At 38.3% G+C, this 26,262-nt stretch overlaps 1 protein-coding gene across 3 annotated transcripts in view; it reads left to right on the top strand.

Moving 5' to 3' along the window:
- Positions 1-26,262, top strand: part of inavab (innate immunity activator b) — a 68,287-nt gene that overhangs the window by 6,591 nt on the left and 35,434 nt on the right. The window contains exons 2-4 of one of the 3 annotated variants that reach the window (XM_057845611.1): positions 3,366-3,418; positions 11,729-11,843; positions 13,403-13,506. In XM_057845611.1, the coding sequence (XP_057701594.1) occupies positions 13,452-13,506 (55 nt within the window). In that variant the 5' untranslated portion in view covers positions 3,366-3,418; positions 11,729-11,843; positions 13,403-13,451. The remainder of the gene's footprint in view (positions 1-3,365; positions 3,419-11,728; positions 11,844-13,402; positions 13,507-26,262) is intronic. The other 2 variants (XM_057845612.1, XM_057845610.1) reach the window with 2 other exon arrangements.

Genomic DNA, 26,262 nt, shown 5'->3' with positions numbered 1-26,262 from the left:
CCCGATTATTGGCGCCAATATTTGAAAATTTGACATATATCGGTATAGACGTTTTATTTTAATCAAACTGTTGCCATTAGAAACAATTTAAAACTGGGTTATTTTGGCTCAGATGCAGCCGTGTCTCTCTTTCCTGCCTGCTGTCTCCAACCATTCTCTGATTGGTTAAATGGTAGTGGTTAGGCCTGCACAATATAACGTTTGAACTAGAGGTGTCCCGATCCGATATTTGGATTGGATCGGGCGCCGATATGGGCAAAAAAATGCACATCGGTATCGGATCGGCTGACATGGAAAAATTCCGGTCCAGACTTCCGATCCAGTTTTTTGAAAGTCCGTTCCGGGTTTTCCGGCACACCGATTTACATAATCCATTCCAGTTTTTGCTTCGGTTTCCCTAAAATCCGGTCCGCATTTTACGGCACACCTTCAACACACTACATTACTGTCTCCCAATTTACCGAGAGACTTTATCGGTAAACGACAAAGACGAAGAGGCAGAGTGCAACATTTGCCACAATAAAGTCAAGCGTGGTGGTAAAGCTGTAAGAAGTTTTAATACAACCAACCTAATCAAGCATTTAGCGAAATACCACCACAAACAATATAAGAAGTATGTTAAGAAAACCGAAGACAAAAAGAAAGGTCCTACGCAACTAACACTGGCAGAAACTTTTGCTATGCATGACAAACTGTCACTCGACAGTCCCAAAGCCCAGGGAATAACAAGAGTCATTGCTGAAGAATTCATTCTGGATGACGAGCCATTATCTCTCGTGAGTAAAGACGCACCATCCAACACTTAGAACCACGGTACAACATGCCCAGCCGTCATTACATCCTTGAGCGATTCGGCCGTGGAAGATTCGAGAACGATTCACAAACATCCAAATTCCGATTACTGAAATATGTCAAGTAAAGCGGAACTAATACACAGCGCGGTCTGTTTGTTATTTATAATGTTTTGTGTTTGTCACTGAATAAACAGGTCAGTTTTTTGTCACCAACGGTTGTGTTATTCAAACTCACCTAATTCAGCTGGCTAGTTGTTACCAAAGCAGTTGAAGCCTGGGACCATGTGCTTTGGTCAGATGAGACCAAGATTGAGCTTTTTGGCAACAAACACTCTTAAGTGGGTCTGGCATGCCACGAAAGATGTGCATGCTGAAAAGCTCATACCCACTGTGAAGTACGGGGGTGGGTCAGTGATGCTGTGGGGCTGTTTCGCTTCCAAAGGCCCTGGGAACCTTGTTAGGGTGCATGGCATCATGAATGCTTTGAAATACCAGGACATTGTAAATCAAAATCTGTTGCCCTCTGCCCGAAAGCTGAAGATGGGTCGTCACCAGGTCTTTCAGCAAGACAATGACCCTAAACATATGGCCAAATCTACACAGAAATGGTTCACCAGACACAAAATCAAGCTCCTCCCATGGCCATCTCAGTCCCCAGACCTTGTTTTGTTGGCAAAAGGGGGTTGTACAAAGTATTAACACCCATGGTGCTAATAATTGTGACACACATTATTTGATGTCAAATAATTTTTTTCTTTATGTGGGATATTTTCCCCACTGAATGAATGCACTTGTATTGAAGGTTGGATTTTTCTCTTTTTTTCCATTAAGGTCCCATATTATTTTAATTAGAAAAAAAATATTAAAAGCTAAAAAACACATCTTAACCAGGGGTGCCAATAATTATGGAGGGCACTGTATTTTACAAATGAAATGCCTCAATGAATCTTTTTTTTTTTCTTATGAACGGTTTTCAAAAGCTTTATTGGTGGATTTTTTCAAGTTAAAGCGCTACACAGAAATTAATAAATTTAATTGTGTAAGCAGGATTTGTGTATTATTATATTCTTATTATTTAATTACAGGTGTTTTAGCTCATTTCAATTTATTTTATTTAAATGGGATATTATTTATTTTATTATTTGTTTATATTTTACAAATGTGATGTAATAAACTCTGCTGTTCTTTTCGCGTGCGTCGTTTTGAGCCGCTTCTGGGACGCGTCTAACACGCAGCCGCACTGCGACTGGTGTGCATTGGCTGATTGACTTAAATGCCCGCGTTTCACTGCGTTGTCGCGGCAGCCACGTTGTCGCGCCGTCAACGTTTCTGAGTTATACTGTCCTACCGTACTGGTCCTCATTATAGTCGAGAAGACGGAGTAAATATAACCTACACAAAGAAACTGTAACCCGATCAACTCACAGCCTTGAAAAGTAAGGGTTACATTACGTCAGAAGCTCGTTCGGTACGCCTCCGTTCCGAACCAAGCACCACGTACCGAAACGGTTCAATACAAATACATGTACCGTTACACCTTTACCAAATACCCTGCTACGTGTAGACATGGTCTAAGGTAGGGGTCTCCAAATCGGTCCTCAAGGACCGCTGTGGGTCCTGGTTTTTGTTCATACCGATCAAGCACAGACCTTTTAACCAATGAACTTTCTACCAAAACAAGCAGCACCTGACTGCAATCAACTGATTACACTTATAAAACACCAGATTGGTGAAAAGATGTGGTCTTGTTTTGCTGGAGTGAAATCCTGCACCCACTGCAGCCATTTGTGGAATAGTTTGGAGACACCTGGTCTGAGGGATTTTTTAACCATTTTGAGGGCTTATTTTATAACTTGCCAATTTTTCTTGTATTCAAATCAGGTAGGCTTGTAAATAACATTTTTCTCTAAATACAATAGAGACCATTTATTTGATCTGCAAATATTTTTGCAGTCCCACTAAACTTTTTCTCTTCTTCTGGCACACTGCTTCGCAAATTCCATGGAATTTGATTAATCTGTTTTTCATTGCTAACTGACAAAAAAACAAACAAACAATAAAAACAGAAACCCCTCGTGTAAGTCATTAAGAGTAAGAAACCGTTGCACGCCACCCCCACTCAGTCTTCCTTAAGAAGCTGGTTTTCTTGAGCCGTGTCATGTGAGAGGTTCTCTTTCAATGTCTGGGAATTCTGGGACCTTTATCTAGCATGAGTGTCTGGACACCGATGACATTCCTGGAAATCTTAAATGAATATTGAGATTCGGAATGAATGCAAGCCATGTGGTGAGAGAGCAGGTGGTGTTGTGGTTCCTTGTAAATCACGTACACTATACATCCCACCAGCATATGTTTCCTCCTCGGAAGTAACAAAAATGACCTTGTAGCAAGGAAGGAAGGCTCTCCATGTGTACAACTAGGGCTGAACGATATTGGAAAAAACTGACATTGCGACTTTTTGGGGGTTTGCGATATATATTGTGATATTAAAACTGAAAGAATTTGGATAGATACTTTGGTTGACTCACCATGACCACATTCAGTGTATTCATATAATACTGTTTATTCCAGGCTAAGGGGGTTAATTCGTGAATGATGAAGATTGCTCTATATAAAAAGCAGAGGTGGGTAGTAACGCATTACATTTACTCTGTTACATTTACTTGAGTAACTTTGAGAAAAATGTAATTTTTACTTTTACTTGAGGACCGTAATTTTCGGACTATAAGACAGTACTTTTTTCCTTCATGTTGAATACTGCGGCTTATAGTCCAGTGCAGCTTATTTGTTGATTTCTTTGGGTTAATAGGTAACACTTCATTTGACAGCAGCGTCATAAGACAGTCGTAATTATAATATGACACTATCATGGGAATTACTGAATGCTCATGACAGATATCATTAAGTGTCATCTGACAAATTATATCACTAACTCAATTTATGTTGAGCTTGGATGTTTGAAATCCATTCAAAAGTGAGATAATTTGCCGGATAACAATAAAGGACATCTGTTATAAGCATTCAATAATGCTTACGATAGTGTCATGTCATAATTATGAATGTCTCATGACAGTCTTATGGCGCCACTGTCAAAGTGTTACCACATACCATAACTAACAATTAATGAAACAACTAGAAGCGTAACTGAAGAAATAATTAGCACAGAAAATGAATTTTGATTGTAATTTACATCTGTAGTGCTGCAATGCATGCTAGGAGGCATCTTGAACAACAACAGTGTTGACAGCAGGTGGCAGCAGAGGTTGACTGTGTCCCCCAAGGGAGCAGTGCTGACCAAATTAAGCTTCTTGAAGCAATGAAGCTTTGCAGCCAATTGGTTCAAAGCTTCATGGTGGTTTATTTGGCCTTATGACAGTCGTATGATGCGGCTCCCAAATAAAGTGTTACCGGTTAATATGTTTTGGTGTAAATATCCCAAAATACAGTGAGGACAGCTGCGTCTTATAGTCCAGCGTAGGTTATCTATGAACAAATGCCATTTTCGTGCTAAATTTGAAGGGTGCGGCTTATAGTCAGGTGCGTCTTACAGTGCAAAATTGCGGTAGATTCGTGAAGAAGAAACGCTACTCTTACTCTGCTACTTTGGGCTACACTGGAGTCGTCACATTTTTCCTTTTTATTCTACATATTGACTTTATTTTTATCAGAGATGCCAACAGTAGCTCCACTAGTTTCACCAATGAAATCTCGCAACAATAATCATATGACTCCATTACACCAATCAGACTCAAGCTTGCCGTTCTTCTATCACGCCACCCTGTTCAATCACGTCGTCTCCAAAGCACCGTAAAAAAAATAATTTTCTGTATGTGTTAAAAAAAAAATACCATATACAACCCCTAGCAAAAAGTATGGAATTACTCGGACGAGCACTCACTCAGACTCTTGACCTTGTCAAGAGTCAAGAATCTGCATTGGACAAGATGATGATCCTGGAACTTTGGTTTGGTGCTGTTCCAGTGAGATTCAGAGAGATGACTGCCTGAAGAAAACATCAAAATTCCCTCAGTCCTTGATGATATGGGGCTGCATGTCAGGCAAAGGCACTGAGGAGATGGCTGTGGTTAAATCTTTAGTAAATGCACAAGTTTACATTGACATTTTAACAGCTTTCTTATCCCTTCAGTTGAAAAGATGTTTGTCTTTTTCCAAGATGACAATGCATCATGCCACAGAGCTAAAACTGTTAAAGCATTCCTTGGAGAAAGACTCATCCAGTCAATGTCATGGCATGCAAATAGCCCAGATCTCAACCCTATTGAAAACCTGTGGTAGAAATTTGAAAAAAAAAAAAAAGGTCCACAGCAAGGCTCCGACCTTCAAGGATGATCTGGCAACTGCAATCAAAGAGAGTTGGCACCAAATTGATGAAGAATACTCATCAAGTCCCTGGCTCAGAGACTGCAAGCTCTCATAAAAGCCAGAGGTGGTGCTACTAAATACTAGAGATGTGTTTTGATTGTTATTTCTTTGTTTGTTTCTCATGATTTCATATTTTTTTCCTCACATTGGCATGATCCCATACATATATCCCTGCACTTGCTCTATGAAAGTAACATTTACTGACCACCACAATGTTTTTATTCATGTGTTTTAGTGTTTCTGAATGCTAAAGAGTTGATTCATTATTTTTTTTTCAAGCTTTTTATCTTGGTTTGTTCTACATGATAAAATGTCTGAGTGAGTGTTCGTCCGAGACTGGCGATTCCATACTTTTTGCTTGGGGTTGTATAAAAAATAATAAATCAAACATCGTAAGCAGTTACTCACATTGTTACCGTAATTTTCAGACTTTTTTCCCCTCGTTTTGAATCCTGCATCTTATAGTCCAGTGCGGCTTATTTTTTTTATTTATTTGGGTTATTAGGTAACAATTTATTTGACAGCGGCGTCACAAGACTGCCATAAGACCGTCATAATTATGACATGACACTGCATGGGGATATATAAATGCTTATGACAGATGTCATTAGTGTCATCCGGCAAATTATGTCACTTCTGTCCAGCTTGGAATTTTTACAATCCATTCAAAAGTGAGATCATTTGCCGGATGACACAAAATAACCTCGGTCATAAGCATTTATTAATGCTCATGGCAGTGTCATGTCGTAATTAGGCTTGTTTTATGACAGCCTTATGGTTCCACGCTCAAATAAAGTGCTACCAAATAACATAACTAGCAAATAATGAAACAATTCGAACAGTAACTGAAGAAATAAGAAGCATAGAACATGAATTTTGATTGTTATTTTCATCTGTAGTGCTGAAATGCATGCTAGGAGACATGTTGGACAATAACAGTGTTTACAGCAGGTGGCAGCAGGGGTTGACTGTCTCCTCCAAGGGAGCAATGATGGCCAAATGAAGCTTCTTGAAGAAATGAAAAAGCTTTGCAGCCAATTGGTTCAAAGCTTCACGGAGGTTCATTGGTCTTAAGACATCTTATGATGCCGCTGACAAATACAGTGTTACCGGTTCGGTTAATATCTTATGGTGTAAATATCCCATAATACAATGAGGACAGCTGCGGCTTATAGAGCCTACCCACGTACCACGTGCTCGCTGTATGGTTCCGCCCACTTGTCCGTCATTTTGACTCTGTATTAGCATTGTTTTCAATTGATGGCGGAATTTAAAATGCATTTCATGGAAGACCCGGTGCTTTCTGATGCCGCAAACTCACTGGATCTGTTGCATAAAAGGCGTTATGTGGAAAAGCTTCGTTCTATACAGTCGCCAGATCCATATTTGATGCCTAAATCGATGATTTTTGACCGGCTGCCTTCACCGTCTCTGCCTGACCCTGATATTTACAACTATCTTGTCCACACAAAATCAGCCTATTCTCACGAAAGTTTGAAAAACTTTAAGAGCTTGGAGGCTTATAAATGCTACGTTGCTGGTTGGGTGAAACAGGTCCTCGTACACGAAAATTCGGCAGGAATCTTGTGCTCGGAAGGTGGGTCACGAAATTTTCGATTCAAAATCTTTTGTTTTTGCTAACATCCACTGTCAAGTCTAATGTATTTCATGTCATTTGTCAATGGAGCTAGGGCTTTTAATGTTTATATGGTTTAGCGATAGCACTCACTACATACATACGTGTATGTTGTCGGCGATTAGCCTAGCAATGATCTTAATTGTGGTTATTTGTCAGCCCCGTAGACGAGGCCAGTTTCTTTCACTTGGTACCAGCTAAATATTATTAAAAAAATAACGATGGTGGAAGAAAGGGAAGTCACAAACATCTTGAATTTGAAACTATGTCGTACTACGTCGTATGTTGTCGGCGATTAGCCTCGCAATGATCTTAATTGTGGTTATTTGTCAGCCCCGTAGACGAGGCCAGTTTCTTTCACTTGGTACCAGCTAAATATTATTCAAAAAATAATGATGGTGGAAGAAAGGGAAGTCACAAACATCTTGAATTTGAAACTATGTCGTACTACGTCGTATGTTGTCGGCGATTAGCCTAGCAATGATCTTAATTGTGGTTATTTGTCAGCCCCGTAGACGAGGCCAGTTTCTTTCACTTGGTACCAGCTAAATAATTATTCAAAAAATAACGATGGTGGAAGAAAGGGAAGTCACAAACATTTTGAATTTGAAACTATGTCGTACTACATCGTATGTTGTCGGCGATTAGCCTAGCAATGATCTTAATTGTGGTTGTCAGGCCAAAACCCTCTAAATATATATTAAATGCATCTTACCGGATATAAAATGACTACTACATAGTCTGTGGTGATTTTTTGGTGTCCAGTTTTCACGTCGAATTGCAGCCGTCCATTTCGCGCTCCTCTTTGGATCCCTCGGAATACGGTAAAATTTCAAGTCTCTCCTTCCATCTTCTCTGTTAGTGCAACCAACAGCCACTCACGCCGTCACCATTTTGATTATTAATGTTAAGGAGCAGAAAAACACGCCGTAAATAGGAGAAATGTACGTAGCCGTAACAGGTTAACACTATGTTTTGACGGACAAGTGGGCGGAACCATACAGTGAGCACGTGGTACGTGGGTAGGCTCTATAGTCCAGTGCAGTTTATCTATGAACAAATGCCGTTTTTGTGTCAAATTTGGTGGGTGGCAGCTTATAGTCAGGTGCGCCTTATAGTCAGAAAATTACGGTGCTCATTACTTGAGTATTCTTTTCACCAAATACTTTTTTACTTGAATACATTTTTTGGATGATGACTACCTTTACTTGAGTAATATTATTTTGAAGTAATGCTACTCTTACTTGAGTATGAGAATGGGATCCAGGAGGGCGTGCCTCTGCACACTTGCTGCTTTTATGAAACAAAAAAAACAACAAAAACAATTGCACATCCTGCTATAGGACAATTGCAATGGCGATGTTCAAAAGATATATTGTGCAGGACTACAGGGTGACCCAAAAAAAGTTTACACTGCCATAATACAACTTAAATGCCATGTTTATTCAGTTTAGAATTAGAATTTAATCACAAATGATACATTATTGTAAAGAACATGTACAGTACACTCTATTTTTCAATGTGTCCTCCCTTAAGTGTCACAACAGCCTCCAGGCGCCTGCGGAACGCTTGACAGGTCTTCTTTATGTAGGATGCTGTCATCTTTTCCCAAGATCTAACAATGGACCTCTCCAAGGCTGCCACAGAAGGGTGTGGCTTCTTACAGGCACTGTCCTCCACAGTTGCCCATATGCTATAATCCAGGGGATTGAGATCTGGACTCTGGGGTGGCCACATATCACCTTGTCAATCAACTTTTTGGTCCGCACAGATCGGGCACGTCCAGACCCAGGTTTTCGTGAGGCTGTTCCAGTATCTTTCAGCTTCTTTTTAATTTTGTAGACTGTACATCTGGATATTCCCAGATTTGCTGCAATCTCAGTAGGTGTCAGACCGGCACGCAGCAATTCAGGTACAGCTAAAGTTTTCTTCATTTTCAGCAGAAGCACAGGAATTGTAGAGACGAGAGATTACCAGCTGCATTGAGTGACCTTAATGAATCACTTAAGCATGACAACCTATTTAGATATGTTTCAATGGCTTTTAAACAAGCAGTCAACTGAGTGTAAACTTTTTTTTGGGTCACCCTGTATTTATAGGAGTGGGAACCTCTTGGTACCTCACGATATGATACGATTTGCGAGACAAAGCTCACGATAACGATGATCTGACGATATGGTGATACAACAATTATCGATACATTGGTCAGGAAATCATTCTAGGATATTCTACAAACAACTAATGAACAGAAAAACAAGCTTTTGCTGTGAATTGGAATGAGTTTATCACTTGTAGACATCCAATCCATTTCAAGTGGGAGGGTTGGCAGCGAATGAACATTCATCTATGGCTGTCAGTGACAGCCAATACCAGGCAATGAGTTAATGTTAAGCCATTTAAGGTCATTTACCTGTTGATTTTCAGTTACTTCCTGATGATTTGGGGGTATTGTATGGGTCACTTCCTGTTTATTTTGAGTTACAGAAGAGGAAGTGACCTGGGAATCACCCGAAGCAATAGGCAGTGACTCAAGCTCAACAGGAAATGACCTGTAAATGCCCCAAAATGAACAGCAAGTGACCTGTAAATGCCCTGAAAATCGGACCGAATAACTGTAAATGCTCTGGTTTCGAATGAACAAACGTTCCCAGTCTAAATGATTGGGCATCGAGCACCATCAATGCAGCCTTATAGTTAACTGAGACACTATTATGGTGGAAGATTTTGGTGCAACTTGTTGGTTCCCTTAATTTTTTTTTTTAGAACAGTGACACCTTTTTTAAACGATATCTCGATTCTTGGCAGGAGCATATCGATAACCTAATCGATATATTGTCACATCCCTAATTATTTACAACCTCGACTTCATTCATGAGAGAGCCATTAGAACATCCAGGAGATGGCACTAGTAATGCACTGACCAGATAGTGAAGAAAGATGATCTCCCTGTTTAATCAAAATTTCTCATTAAAAGACCATAAACAGTCCCTTAGTGTCACATGTTAATACTCATCAAGTCCATGCCTCAGAGACTAAGCTGTCGTAAAAGCCAGAGGTGGTGCTACTAAATACTAGAGATGTGTTTTGTTATTTCTTTGTTTGTTTCTCGTGATTCCATATTTTTTTCCTCAGAATGGAGTGATTCCATATATATTTCCCTGCACTTGCTCTATAAAACTAACATTTACTGACCACCACAATGTTTTCTATTCATTTCTTTTAGGGCTGTCAAAATTATCGCGTTAACGCGCGGTAATTCATTTTTTTTCATTAATCACGTTAAAATATTTGACACAATTAACGCACATGTCCCGCTCAGACAGTATTCTGCCTTTTGTTAAGTTTTACAGCAAGGTTTTTTTGTGCTGTCTAACAGCAAACTCTTGTGGTCGCTTTGCGACATGGTTTATTGCTTTCTTGCCAGTTCAATATGGCTGCACGACGTCTCGGGCCGACGCCTACGTTGTAATGTTGTGCTTATATGATCCTTGGACAAGATTTGTCCGTAAGTATGGTTGTTGTAAAGAATGTACATATTATGTTAGTAAGCGAAATGTTCTATTTTTTGTATGAGACGCTTTTTGTTTATGTTTAGTGAACCTGTATAGCGTGCTAAGCTAACGTTGTTGCTAATGCAATGCTTGTGTACTTTTTTTTTGTAGTTTCACTACGGTCTAAAGAGGACAATGGTTTGAGGCCATTTTATTAATAAATCAGATGAAAAAGGAAGAAGTCTGATTATTAAGGTTTCGTTTACTAGCTGTCTAGCTTTGGAAAAAGTAGACGCTTCGGAGTGAGGACAGCATAGACAGATTTAAATGACAGTAGAGTGAAATGCCCACTACAGTCCTTATGTACCGTATGTTGAATGTACAGTGGGGAGAACAAGTATTTGATACACTGCCATTGGGAAAACCCATTGGCAGTGTATCAAATACTTGTTCTCCCCACTGTTTATATCTATCTTGTGTCTTATCTTTCCATTCCAACAAATTATTTTACAGAATATATATATAATTTACAGAAAAATATGGCATATTTTATGGATGGTTTGAATTGCGATTAATTGCGATTAATTACGATTAATTAATTTTTAAGCTGCAATTAACTTGATTTAAAAAATTTATCGTTTGACAGCCCTAATTTCTTTTAGTGTTTCTGAATGCTAAAGAGTTGCACTTTTGAACTAATTCAATATTTTTTCAAGCTTTTTATCCGAGTTTGTTCTACATGATAAAATGTCTGAGTGAGTGCTCGTCTGAGACTGGTGATTGCATACTTTTTGCTAGGGGTTGTATTATGCTGGAAGATTTTGATAACAGCTTGTTGGTTCCTTTTTTTTTTTTTTTTTTTTTTTTTTTTTTTTTAAACATTGACAACATTTTAAAACGATATCTCGATTCTTGGCAGGAGCATATCGATAACCTTTTAGGAGACAAAGTATCATGATATATCACTATTTCGAGATACTGTCACATCCCTAACTATTTACAACCTCGACTTCATTCATGAGAGAGCCATTAGAACATCCAGGAGATGGCACTAGTAATGCACTGACCAGATAGTGAAGAAAGATGGTCCTCCTGTTTAATCAAAATTTCTCATTAAAGGACCATAAACAGTCCCTTAGTGTCACATGTTACTACTTACTAATACAGAAATCATGTTGCTTTTCTTCCCTAATTTGACTCTTTGAATTTGTTTTGCTCGGACTGTGTATTTTCCTGCCATTCTTGAGAACTTGTAACCACAATTTCCCCAAGGGGCACACTTAATGGTTTGTTTAGCGTTCACGGATAAGCACAGATATAATTGCTATGAAATTCCCAGTAACCTGCTCATTGTTGTTGACACAGTTTCAAAGTCAGATGGGAGTTATACGATACTGACTCTGCGTGTGGCCACTCCCTTCCAGCAGGCAGCGCTTTCTTCAGAAGGCCGGGCTCTCATTCCTGTCCAGACTCCACACTGGCCAGCCTTCTGTTCTGAGGGAGTGTTCACGCTTGGAAGTTCAGCATTTTATCTAAAAAGTAAGCACATTCATATTCAGTCTTTCATTTTTGTTGGAGTGGTTATCATTATATAAATAATAGCAGACTTTGTTTCAGTATTTTTATCAAACCACTGGGGTGATTACTAGTTGTTCTTAATCGCGGTAAATGAGTTGGCTTGTAAGTTTAAAAGGTGCTGTATGGTAATAAAAAGAAAATGTAATTACTGTATTGGTGTTACAACTCAGTAGGTTTTTTTCTGATGTGGTCCAAACTTTTGGCTCATATTCTGAGCTTCAGTTTTCATGTTTCTGACTGACATTGCTTCTATGTAGTTCCAATTAGAAATTAAGAATTAGGGATCTAAATTCCAAGGAACCTGGGTCCATTTTGAAGGTTATTTGGTCAATATTTCACTTTTAAATTATTTTCCTAAACAGGTTACACTTCAAAAACAAGCTTAACATGGATTTTCACTTCATAGGAAAGTTAAGTAGACAAACATGTTTTTTAAAAAACAAAGTTGGTAAAAAGCTTTCAAACTGCCGAAAGTTCTTCTAAATTCATATTACAACACTGTTAAGCTTTTGGTTCAATTGTCATTATTTTTCTTTGTATGTGAAATGAATATTTTGATTTGCTTTACAGTGACATAATAGTGTCATATGAATGAAAATATATTCCGATATTGTTTTTAACCAACTGCTTGTTTCCAAAACTTTCCATTCCATGCCATTCCAATCAATGTTTTGATGAAAATCTACGAGTCACAACATTGTCAACTGGGGATGTCATATTGACTGCGATTGACAAAAAACAAGTGCTTGCAGCCTTGGATAAGGAATGTACTGTTTAAAACTCATGAATGAAAACCTCATAAAGTGTACATAGATGATGCATGCATGCTGAGTACTATTACTTTGTTAGTCTGATTTCAATGTAAAAGATAAAAAAATGTCTTTATCATGCCTCAATTATGTAAATAGACTTTTTATCCATTTTTTAAAGAAGAAAATATTGAAGCACTGTAGTCATGGTTGTCCAGTTAACACCCAAGCAAGTCAGAGTCTTGTGAGCGTAATGCAGGATGTGTCATGTTCACGTCATGTCCAGGTTAATAACACGAGGCATTTTTTTTATCAAGTCACCTCACAGCATGGAGCATTGTGCAAACAAGTGTGTGGTAACATTGGCTTTATTACTTCTTGGCTTCCCACGGCTATCCGAGCTGAGCTTCCTCTACGTGGTGGAATGTGACGCTGCCACGCCGTTGCATTCCGCTAACCCTTTTTAGTTAATAATCGAACCAGGAGTAGTGATGCCGGCATCGTATGACAACAGAGCAGTCACAGGAATCAGACTAGACCTGGCTATAAACGCTAGCTATGCCGTGAGCAATGACTCGACATGTGAGTTTGGGGTCAAAGTGGCAAGTCACACCTGAGTCATTGCTTTTATAGTTCATGCGATTGGGTTTTAGTTGGTACGGTAGGTCTCTAAACGCCTATGAAACTCTTCACAATGCAGAGAGCTCCAACACTCTTGTACAATGTCATAAAATAGAAAATTACTGATTTATTGTAAACTTGTCTTGACAGGATATGACGATCATTCTTCTCCAACACTGAAGAATAGAAACTCAACAGAATGGAAGGCAATGGCGAGATCAGTGATACTGATAGTGGAATCATTCTTCACTCTGGTAAAACATGTTCACTGGATTCATTTAGTACACACTCATGTGGTTGTTGAATTATTAATGGTCTTCATTACAAAGAGTTCTTCTGCACTTTATGTGGATCTATAATCCCAAATTGCTCGTTGAATCACACAATGATAGCATAATAACAAAGACTGTAATTGGCTGTAATTGGCTTTTATGCTTTGGGAATCTTCCAATAAACAAGTTAAGTTCATTTTTATTAGGGATAGAGACATGAAGATGTGATGAAGATGTATTGATTGTTGAGAACTGTGAAATTGATTGTCGATTAGTATTGCCTTGGAGCAATTGAGGCTAAATTGAGTGTGCTATTTAGAAATTGAGCTATTCTTTACCAACTCCTTAGGGCACTATCCCTATTGTTTTACTCAATACAAAATTAGCATGTGACACAACAGAAGCCTAGCTCTTTCAAAGAGTGGCCTATCAATTAACATTACGATCACATTTTTGGGAATTTTTTACATTATTTGCCTTTTTAACATTAGTGCTACTTTGTCTTCCCCCTTTAAAGGGATCAACGGATAGAAAGACTTGCAGTTCTTAAAAGATAAACGTTATTATGAGTTAAAACGATTTGACATTGAAACCCCTCTTGATGTTTTTCGTTTTAATACAATTTGTAAAATTAGTTTAAATAGTAGGTCACCATTGTTGTTGACGTCGCAGGGCGGTGACATCACGTAGTTTCGCTGACGGGCCTAGAGAGTATGACTCTAGCAACATTAACATGTCATCTGTGCTCAACCCTTTCAATTTGAACCCGAGAGGAACATTAATGAGCATGACAGCACTGGCGATATTTCACAAACCAAGTAGCAAAAGAAAAATGAACAGGAAAGACGGGATGAGACGCGAAGAGAGTAGGGGGAAAAAACGGTGTTCTGCCAAATTGTGCTACAACGGCAAAACGTCTGACAATAGGACAATTTGACACCCAAAGTACTACTGTGCACTTTCAGCCTGTTTCGTTTAGATGCGTACAGAAAGAACATACTAAAGACACCTTAAGAAAATACTTGAACGTAGTAATATCAAATAAGGTTTGTTTAAATATGCTACGTGACTAATGTGGTCAACAGATCAACAGTCTGCTTTAAAGCTACCACAAAAAAACACAATGCTTAAAAGTATGAGAGGGTAACAGATGCAACAAAGTATTTTAAGGCAATGAAAAGGTCATAAAAGTAGGAGTGGGAACCTCTTGGTACCTCACAATACGATACGCGATACAAAGCTCACGATAACGATGATCTGGCGATATGGCGATACAACGATTATCGATACATTGGTCAGGAAATCATTCTAGGATATTCTACAAACAACTAATTAAGAGAAAAACAAGCTTCTAGTGTGAATTGGAATTAGTTTATCACTAGTAGACGTCCAATCCATTTGAACTGGGAGTGTGGCAGCGAATGAACAAATGTCAGCTGCCATCCCTCCCACTTCAAACGGATTGAACGTCTATGGCTGTCAGTGACAGACAATGCCAGGCAATTAGGTAATTTTGGGCCATTTAAGGTCTCACTGGAACAGCACCAAGCAAAAGTTCCAGCATCATCACCTTGTCTAATGCAGATTCTTGACTCTTGACAAGGTGGTGATGCTGGAACTTTTGTTTGGTGCCGTTCCAGTGAGATTTACAAACATGATTGCCTGAAGAAGACATCAAATTTCCCTCAGTCCTTGATGATATGAGGCTGCATGTCAGGCAAAGGCACTGGGGAGATAGCTGTGGTTAAATCTTCAATAAATTCACAAGTTTACATGGAAATTTTAGACAGCTTTCTTATCCCTTCAATTGAAAATATGTTTATCGTTGGCACCAAATTGATGTAGAATACTCATCAAGTCCATGCCTCAGAGACTAAGCTGTCATAAAAGCCAGAGGTGGTGCTACTAAATACTAGAGATGTGTTTTGTTATTTCTTTGTTTGTTTCTTATGATTCCATATTTTTCCTCAGAATGGAGTGATTCCATATATATTTCCCTGCACTTGCTCTATAAAACTAACATTTACTGACCACCACGTTTTCTATTCATTTCTTTTAGTGCTTCTGAATGCTAAAGAGTTGCACTTTTGAACTAATTCAATATTTTTTCAAGCTTTTTATCCGAGTTTGTTCTACATGATAAAATGTTTGAGTGAGTGCTCGTCCGAGACTGGTGATTGCATACTTTTTGCTAGGGGTTGTATTATGGTGGAAGATTTTGATAACAATTTGTTGGTTTCTTTTTTATTTATTTATTTATTCATTTATTTATTTTTTGAACATTGACACCTTTTTAAAACGATATCTCGATTCTTGGCAGGACCATATCGATAACCTTTTGGGATACAAAGTATCAAGATATATCACCATTTTGTCACACTCCTACATAAAAGACTCAATAAAAACACAATAAGTACTCGCCACTTTTAACCGCATGTGTTGGACGTCTCGCTGCGTAGAAGGAATTGCAGTAACCCGGTAGTGTTTGTCGACTGGCAGTGACAAACTACGTCATCACCCCGAGCGTTCATAAAACATGGGGCCCTCAGTAGGTCAAAACATGTACTAAATATTATAAATTTTTAAATCAATAGCAATATTTTATGTGTTTCTAATAACATATTTTAGTAGAAGAGAACAATTGTGGCTTATTAGAGCCTACAAGTCTTTAAGTCCAAGGTTCCTTTTAATTAAAATAGGGAGGCAACATATTTGGTTTTCCCCAGTTTAACTCTGTAATCTCCATAGCCAACCTGACATCATTTGCCTGCGAATGTCTGCTTGCAGTTTCCTCGTAAAACTTTAAAATACTTCTGCACCACAGATTCAAGTAAATTACTTTCTTCTTCCACCATGTCAAGGACTACTAGTGAGCCCCTATCATTCTACATTTAAAGTGGACAAAATCTCCATTTGGCTGGTTAATGTGATCACGCTCAATGCAGCAAAAAATGCACCTTGCCTGAACGTGCCGGCCAAATTACCAACACTGAGTTGAGAGCTCTTCATGTGCGTATTATTTTCAGATGTTTTGTATATGCCTGCTGTGTAGCTGTTGTATTATTCTTTTATAGACACAAAATATTAGAGGCGTGCGAAATTTCCGATTTTTAGATTATTCGCGATTCGGCCGTGGAAGATTGGAGAACGATTCACAAATATCCAAATTCCGATTATTGAATGATACCACGTAAAGCGTAAGTAAAACACAGTCAGTGCGGTCTTTGGGACGCAATGAGGAACGGACCGAGAGTAAATATCATGTTCAACTCCTGCCGCTAAATAAAAAAAACAATCATTCCTGACTGCGGCTGACAGCCGCTACAAACAACGCCCAGTTGCTAGTTGCTACAAACATACGGTTACAGTAGATATCATATATATGTAGAACTAGATGCAAAATGACAGACGACGTCAGTGTTAGAACATGTATTATTGAACAGAGATGCAAAATGACAGACTTTCCGGCGTAAGTAAACAGCCGCCATCTTAAAGCAGTTGACCTTGCGTGCTGCTGGATGTGGTAGGGCATGCTCGGGTTGGGGGTTCCGGTGCCGGGATTGGCGATGCGGCGGCGTAGGGTTGGTCGCCAACGGGCTTACACTCATAAGAGATTCACACGATTACTGGGTTCTAGATCACAGAAGTGATTTGTGTACACTCTACCCCTTTCAATCACTTAGCTTATAGTCTTATAGACACCCCCACCCCCATTCTCCTCTTTCACTGGCCAATAGGCCCCCACATGGTGTAAACCGGAAATACATCTCGCTGACGATAGCACCAGCATATTAGTAACTAGTGTAGATGTTCAATGTATTTCTTGTTGTTGTTTGTGTATGTGTTTCTTTTCTTTCTTCTCTTGTATTTCTTTTCTTCTGTCCCCCCATAATCCCTTCCTGTTCGCTGCTTTGTCATAATAAAAAGGTATTTTGAATGATCACAATGGGAGTATGTCAGACTCTCAATGTGAAACATTAAAACTGTTCAGAATCCGGGCACTTAGACTTCCATTCTCTGTGTCAAACAGCTGAACAGGACAGGTTTGAAAAAAATAATAAATAAAAAATAAAGCAGTTGACCTCTCTAGAAGGCTCTGTTGTAGCGAACCTAATTAACTTTTTATCTAAAATACTCCTAAATCGGTTTCGGTTAGTTAGTTTTAAAACTTTGACAAAAGTAGACAGAAGGGAAATTATGGAATAACGGGAGCAATTTTAACAACTGTAACAGTTGATTCACAACATTAAATTAATTGAATGTAGTTTAAAGCTGCTGATACAGAATGGGGACTGGAGTTTTTTATTTACTGATATTTTTGTATATTTGTCTACTGTTATATGTTAACTTGATACTGAAATAGTAGTGTGGTTTAGCCTGAGAGGATTTTTGAACAATTTTGGAACTAATTTACAAAACATTTATTTTAAAAAAAAAAAAAAAAGGAGAGGGGTTCATCAATAATCGTTTTATAATCGAATCGGAGCCTCTGAATCGTAATCGTAATCGAATCGTCAGGTGCCCAAAGATTCCCAGCTCTACAAAATATACTTGTATATTAACGTTTCCCAATTTGTTATCCTATTAGAAATACAGCACTCTGTATCATCTAAGCACTTGTTCTGTTTTTTTGCCGATAAATATTTCACATTAGCAGTTAGCAAGATTTTTCTGGCTTTTTTCTTATCTCTTTTTGCTTGATGTGTCACATGCAGGTACTCCTTAACCAACTTTCGTGATAATGATACCTGTGAGAAGTGTCACTTATCTGCCAGAATAGAGGCAATGATTATTAAAGATGAGCTGTGGTAGATCAATGTTTAGCTGCGATAGCTTGCCAGCTGCAGCTCATGTTGAGCTCGTTTAGCGCCAGTATTTCCTGTGCAGCTGGTAAACACGGAGCAGTGGCAAATCTTAAATTTATACTACAGTGTAGGGCATGGGCGTCCAAACCTGTGCTCAAGGGCCGCTATGGGTCCTGTTTTTTGTTCCTACCAATCGAGCACAGACAGTTTAACCAATGAAGTTTGTGGTAAAACAAGCAGCACCTGACTGCAATCAACTGATTACACTTGTGAGACACCAGACTGGTGAAAACATATCGTCTTGTTGTGTAGGAATGAAATCCAGCACCCACTGCTGCCATATGTGGAATATTTTGATCATAACTCGTGTAGGGGTATGAAAATATTGAAAAGGTGATATATCGTGATACTTTGTATCTATATGCTCCTGTCAAGAATCGAGATATTGTTTTAAAAAGGTGTCAATTAAAAAAAAAAATTTTTTTAAAGGCTGCCATTGACGGTGCTCGACGCCCAATCCATTTAGACTGGGGACGTTCGGTCATTCAAAACGAGAGCATTCACAGTCATTCTGTCCAATTTTCGGGGCATTTACAGGTCATTTGCTTTTCATTTTAGGTCATTTCCTGTTGAGTTTGAGTCACTGCCTATTCTTTTGGGTGAGTCCCAGGTCATTCGAGTTCTGTAACGCAAAATAAACAGCAATTGACCCATAAAATACCCCAAAATCAACAGGAAGCAACTGAAAATCAACAGGTAAATGACCTTAAATGGCCCAAAATTACTTATTGCCTGGCATTGACTGCCACTGACAGCCATAGACGTTTAATCCGTTTAAAGTGGGAGGGATGGCAGCGAATGAACATTCATTCGCTGCCACCCTCCCAGTTCAAATGGATTGGACGTCTACTAGTGATAAACTCATTCCAATTCATAGCAGAAGCTTGTTTGTCTGTTCATTAGTTTTTTGCAGAATATCCTAGAATGATTTCCTGACCAATGTATCGAAAATCGTTGTATCGCTATATCGTCAGATCATCATTATCGCGAGCTTTGTATCGCGTATCGTATCGTGAGGTACCAAGAGGTTCCCACTCCTACTACAGTGGTATAAAAAAGTATCTGAACCTTTTGGAATTTCTCACATTTCTGCATAAAATTACCATCAAATGTGATCTGATCTTTGTCAAAATCACACAGATGAAAAAACAGTGTCTGCTTTAACTAAAACCACCCAAACATTTATAGGTTTTCATATTTTGAGGAGGATAGTAGTATGCAAAAGAAGGGGGGAAAAGTAAGTAAGTGAATCATCAAATTTAATATTTTGTGCCCCCCCCCCCCCCTTTGGCAGCAATAACTTCAACCAGACGCTTCTTGTAGCAGCAGATCAGTCTGGCACATCAGTCAGGACTAATCTTGGCCCATTCTTCTCTACAAAACTGCTTTAGTTCAGTTAGATTCCTGGGATGTCTGGCATGAATCGCTGTCTTTAGGTCATGCCACAGCATCTCAATGGGGTTCGAGTCTGGACTTTGACTTGGACACTCCAGAACGTGTATTTTGTTCTTCTGAAACCATTCTGAAGTTGATTTACTTCTGTGGTGGGGATGAGGTGTTGATGTTTGTGAACTGTTCCATTTTTCCTTCACACATGACATTGTGTGTTACTCCCAAACAATTCAACTTTGGTTTCATCAGTCAACAAAATATTTTGCCAAAACGTCTGTGGAGTGTCCAAGTGCCTTTTTGCAAACATTAAGCAACAATGTTGAGCAACAATATTTTTTAGACAGCAGTAGCTTCCTCCGTAGAGTACTCCCATGTACACCATTCTTGGCCATAGTTTTACATATAGTTGATATCGTTGTGTGCACAGAGATATTGGACTGTGCCAGTGATTTCTGTAAGTCTATAGCAGACACGCCAGGGTTCTTTATTTTACCTCTCTGAGCATTCTGCGCTGAATTGTTGGCGTCATCTTTGGTGGATGGCTGCTCCTTAGGAGAGAAGCAACAGTGCCAAACTCTCTCCATTTGTAGACAACTTCTCTGATTGTCGATTCCAGACTTTTAGAGATGGTTTTGTATCCTTTCCCAGCTTTATACAAATCAACAATCCTTGAAAACAGCTCCTTTGTCCGAGCCATGATGGCGTTATACTTATATAGATGGTGTTATACTTATATAGCGCTTTTCCACCTTTCAAGGCCCTCAAAGCGCTTTACACTATCTCGCCATCCACCTACTGGTGACACAGCACCAGGAGCAATGTGGGGTTCAGTGTCTTGCTCAAGGACACTTAGACGAGTTGAACTCACGACCTCTGGGTTGGGGGACAACTACTCTACCACTGAGCCACGCCACCCCACATCACGATGCACATCAGACAATGCTTCTCATCAAAACAATTCTTACCAGGTGTGTGTTTTATAGTGGGCAGGGCAGATTTAAACCACTCATCAGTGATTGGGCACACACCTCACTTAAATTGTTTGGTAAAAATTGTTCAATTGCTGTTTAAGTCTACTTAGGTACAGGTTTCACTTACTTATTTTTACCCCTCTTTCATTGTTTTCATGCTGTCCTCATTAAAATATGAAAACCTATACATTTTTGGGTGGTTTTAGTTAGAGCAGACACTGTTTTTACATCTGTGTGATTTTGACAAAGACCAGATCACATTTGATGGTGATTTTATGCAGAAATGTGAAAAATTCCAAAGGTTCAGATACTTTTTCATTCCACTGTACACCGCCTTTACCATGTGTAGCTATTAAATAATGTCAGTCAGTTATGAGTATTGTGAAAATATTTTGAACACCTTTTGTTTTGGACCCTCAGTCACAAAATATTTTCTTTTCTATCAAAGACAAGTAGTGTTGTTTTCGCTGTATTGTGTACTGATTAGTTCTGTCCTGTGTGACATTCCTCTGGCCTTAATTTACCGCGTGGTGCCTGCTCCATACAATGAAATAGTGTCCATCCATCAAGAAGGGCCATTTGTCTCTCAAGGAAAAGGAATGCTTTGCTCTATTGTCACATTGCCACACTTCTTTCCTGTTGACACATCTGATGTTTGTCAGTACCTGCAGGGATTCTGTTAATAATCTCTAAAGGTATGCACTACTCAATGCATTCTGCTCCAAGACACTCCCACGGGCTGGAGACTAATCCTTACGTTATTAGTCTCCAAGGCGACAGACAGCATTCTAAACAATTACTCGTTGTCAATAGTGACACAGTTTTATTGTCACATTTGTAACAATGAAATGTTATTTTTCTCCCTAATATACAGGGTTTTTTATCCAGTCATTTTCCTGCGTTGAAATATGTCTATGGCGGAAAACACAGACCAGACTGAAAAAGCAGTTTCTGCTCTTGCACTCCTCTTTAAAAGAAACTGCTGTATTTTAAGCCAAAACGACTTTTGTGTTTGATAGAACAATATGTCTATATGCTGCCATAGCAGATTCATAGCGCATTAAGCCCCCAAACTATTTTTGATTTGTCCGTTTTACCCTCAAAACCCCCGTTTACAGACGTCGCGCAACCGCGTTTGTTTTAACCCATCCATAAAATATAGGTAATTAATTATATTTGTTATTCAAAATGTCTGTCATTTTTAGCTTAGAATCATGAATTGATGTCTAATATTTCGTTAAAAAAAATTTTTTTTTTTAAATTATTCACTCGCATATTTTAAACTTTTAAATAGGGCTGTCAAAATTATCGCGTTAACGCGCGGTAATTAATTTTTTTAATTAATCACGTTAAAATATTTGACGCAATTACCGCACATGTCCCGCTCAGACAGTATTCTGCCTTTTGGTAAGTTTTACAGCAAGGTTTTTTGTGCTGTCTAACAGCGAACTCTTGTGGTCGCTTTGCGACATGGTTTCTTGCTTTCTTGCCAGTTCAGTATGGCTGCAGGACGTCTCGGGCTGACGCCTACGTTGTAATGTTGTGCTTATATGATCCTTGGACAAGATTTGTCCGTAAGTATGGTTGTTGTAAAGAATGTACATATTATGTTAGTAAGCGAAATGTTCTATTTTTTGTATGAGACGCTTTTTGTTTATGTTTAGTGAACCTGTATAGCGTGCTAAGCTAACGTTGTCGCTAATGCAATGCTTGTTTACTTTTTTTTTTTGTAGTTTCACTACGGTCTAAAGAGGACAGTGGTTTGAGGCCATTTTATTAATAAATCAGATGAAAAAGGAAGAAGTCTGATTATTAAGGCGTCGTTCACTAGCTGTCTAGCTTTGGAAAAAGTAGACACTTCAGAGTGTGGACAGCATAGACAGATTTAAATGACAGTAGAGTGAAATGCCCACTACAGTCCTTATGTACCGTATGTTAAATGTATAGGCCTATATCTATCTTGTGTCTTATCTTTCCATTCCAACAAATTATTTTACAGAATATATATATAATTTACAGAAAAATATGGCATATTTTATAGATGGTTTGAATTGCGATTAATTGCGATTAATTACGATTAATTTTTAAGCTGTAATTAACTCGATTAAAAATTTTAATCGTTTGACAGCCCTAGTTTTAAACAAATCACGTCACAATGAAAAAAAATGGTGTCTGTAAAAAAGTCACAGATATCTACCTCATAACTATCTCTTAATTGTATTTTTTTGTCACTATCGCATTTTCTCCGATATGTTAGATGATAAATAATCAATCCAAACAAAGAAAATTTAAATAACAACATTTAAAAGGGTAAATATATGAAAAAGAACCTCTCGGCGACTCCTTGATGTCTGCTATTTCTGCATTGCGGCCCTTGTTATATTACCATGTTTCACCCATGAAAGCCCCAAAAAATCCAGCTGTGGCCATTCACAGCTGTGTCTTGACACTCAGTGATACATGCTACATGGAGTTTTTGGATCGAAACAAGATAAGTACGCGACAGTATCTCGTTAAAGTCATGGCGTCTTTAATTCTGCTCTCGCACGCTCTCACCTCCATAGGCTTATAGGGTTTTGCTGTTTAAATTTTTTTTTCTTTTTTTTTAGTAATGCCCTCCTGTTCAAAATTTTTCTTCCCCCATAAAATTGATATTTTAAGCTTTCTAATGATGTATCACACATGCATATCAGACAATTTTGAAAGTTGGCCAAATTAGGGGTCTCAGAGCGGAACTTCAAGTCACCTGAGTGTTTTCCACCCTATGTTTGTGCAATATAAAGCTGCAGTTTTCAAATGATAGTTGATATTGAACCATTACTGGTAACAAACTTTAAAGCGTTGGGAGAGGTATGCACTCTCTGATGGCTCTTTGAAATGAGTTAGAAGCACGAGGAAAAAATGTACTCAATGAACAAAATGGTCAACTGACAAATGATGTTTCCACTTAGGATCTGCTTTTGAAAGGCTTTCGTGAGTGCTTAGCTAAGTAAAAACCAAATCATCTACTACTGCTACATAGATAAAGTCATATACAGTATTTTTGAGAATCTATACTTACGGTATGTAAAAATGGAACTTTGTGTGTGTTCGTTCCCTTTGGACTCCAAAACGTCTGGGTTGATTTTTGACTAAATTTTACACAGTTGTACTTTGTTTCTCAGAGTGTTCTTAGATAGGGTTGATCTCTGTAGGCCTCCATTTAGTGCAGAATATTAATTGGTAACTCTAAAAATCAGCATAGAAAATCTCTGATTGTGGAGGCAGTAGCGCCATATTTTGGGAAAAAGATTAATCTCCTGCGATTGCAATGTCGCAGTTGGCTTTCAAACTATACAGTTTCGTGTACAAATTTAAATGTGCTGTGATGATACGTTGTAGCTTTAAGTACTCCACAACAAGATGCAAGATTTTCAGCTGGATATTCTTACTGCAACAACTTATTTATTATGTGTTACGGCCACAATGGTTCATGGGTAGTTGTGGCAGCCATGACTGAGAATGATGAAAACTTGTGAAACTCCTGAGCTTTTTCCCCATCGAAGAAAACTGAATCGCTGGTATGGGAATACTTTAGCTACAGAAAAGTTACAGGTAGCCGCGGCTTAGAGGAGGAGGGCCAACCGACATGTAAAACATGTTTGCGGAGGGTGGCTGCCAAGGAGGTAATACCTCCAATATGATTTAGCATTTATACAAAATTAAAGGTTAGTAAACACTGTCATGAACGTTTTCCACCAGCTACAAGAGTTAACTCCAGCGTGTTTAGTGTGACTAGCGGTGGTAAAATCTGGTGTTTTTATCGCTCTGGCAACTGTCTATGTTGCGAAAGATTGTGTGTATGATGTAAACATGATATGAGTCAGACATACGTGGTTTTTATGGAAAATAATTCAATTAGTTTTGTTCTGATAGTAACAATGTTGAGCTGTGGCTGTGGGTTTAGGCTCACCTAAAGGACTGAATTTATTTTAATTTTATTCAGAATGTTTTGTTATTTTTGGAATATATCTTAACATTATACAGTGTATCACAAAAGTGAGTACACCCCTCGCATTTCTGCAGATATTTAAGTATATCTTTTCATGGGACAACACTGATAAAATGACACTTTGACACAATGAAAAGTAGTCTGTTTTTATCTTATATAATAAGAGTTAATTTATTTTCCCCTCAAAATAACTCAAAATATAGCCATTAATATCTAAACCCCTGGCAACAAAAGTGAGTACACCGCATGGGAACTACGAACATCCCTAAATGTCCAAATGAAGTACTGCTTGTCATTTTCCCTCCAAAATATCATGTGACTCGTTACAAGAGTGCTGTCAGCATTGCTGCAGAGATTAAAGAGGTGGGGGGGGGGGTTATTCCCACCACCATGCTTGACTGTAGGCATGACAAACTTATCTTTTTACTCCTTACCTGGTCGTCGCCTCACATGACCATCGGAACCAAGCAAATTAATCTTCATCTCATCAGACCATAGGACATGGTTCCAGTAATCCATGTGCTTTATTGACATGTCTTCAGCAAACTGTTTGCGGGCTTTCTTGTGTGCCGTCTTCGGAAGAGGCCTCCCCCTGGGGTGACAGCCATGCACACCAATTTGATGCCCCACCTCTTCAATCTCTGCAGCAATGCTTACAGAATTCCTGTAACGATTCACATAACATTTTGGACGGAAAATGACAAGCAGTACTCAATTTGGACATTTAGGGATGTACATAGTTCCCATGCGGTGTACGCACTTTTGTTGCCAGGGGTTTAGATATTAATAGCTATATTTTGAGTTATTTTGAGGGGAAAATAAATTAACTCTATTATATAAGCTGCACACAGACTACTTTTCATTGTGTCAAAGTGTCATATTTTCAGGGTTGTCCCATGAAAAGATATACTTAAATATCTGCAGAAATGCAAGGGGTGTACTCACTTTTGTGATACACTGTACTTACGTTCCAATTTGCTAATATGTTTTGGGGAAAAAAATCCTGTTCAATGGAAAAAAGTATATATACATATATCTATATATATATATATATATATTGGTTTTTTTTAGGGGTGTCAAACGATTAAAATTTATAATCAAGTTAATTACAGCTTAAAAATTAATTAATCGTAATTAATTGCAATTAATCACAATTCAAACCATCTATAAAATATGCCATATTTTTCTGTAAATTATTGTTGGAATGGAAAGATAAGACACAAGATGGATATATACATTCAACATACGGTACATAAGTACTGTATTTGTTTATTATAACAATAAATCAACAAGATGGCATTACCATTATTAACATTCTGTTAAAGCGATCCATGGATAGAAAGACTTGTAGTTCTTAAAAGATAAATGTTAGTACAAGTTATAGAAATTTTGTATTAAAACCCCTCTTAATGTTTTCGTTTTAATAAAATTTGTAAAATTTTCAATCAAAAAATAAACTAGTAGCCCTCCATGGTTGATGGCAATAATTACTTACACAATGCTCATGGGTGCTGAAGCC

Source organism: Corythoichthys intestinalis, chromosome 9 (genome assembly GCF_030265065.1).
Source record: "Corythoichthys intestinalis isolate RoL2023-P3 chromosome 9, ASM3026506v1, whole genome shotgun sequence".
In the NCBI taxonomy this organism is placed as follows: Eukaryota; Metazoa; Chordata; class Actinopteri; order Syngnathiformes; family Syngnathidae; genus Corythoichthys; species Corythoichthys intestinalis.
This window is presented reverse-complemented; position numbering and strand designations above follow the sequence as displayed.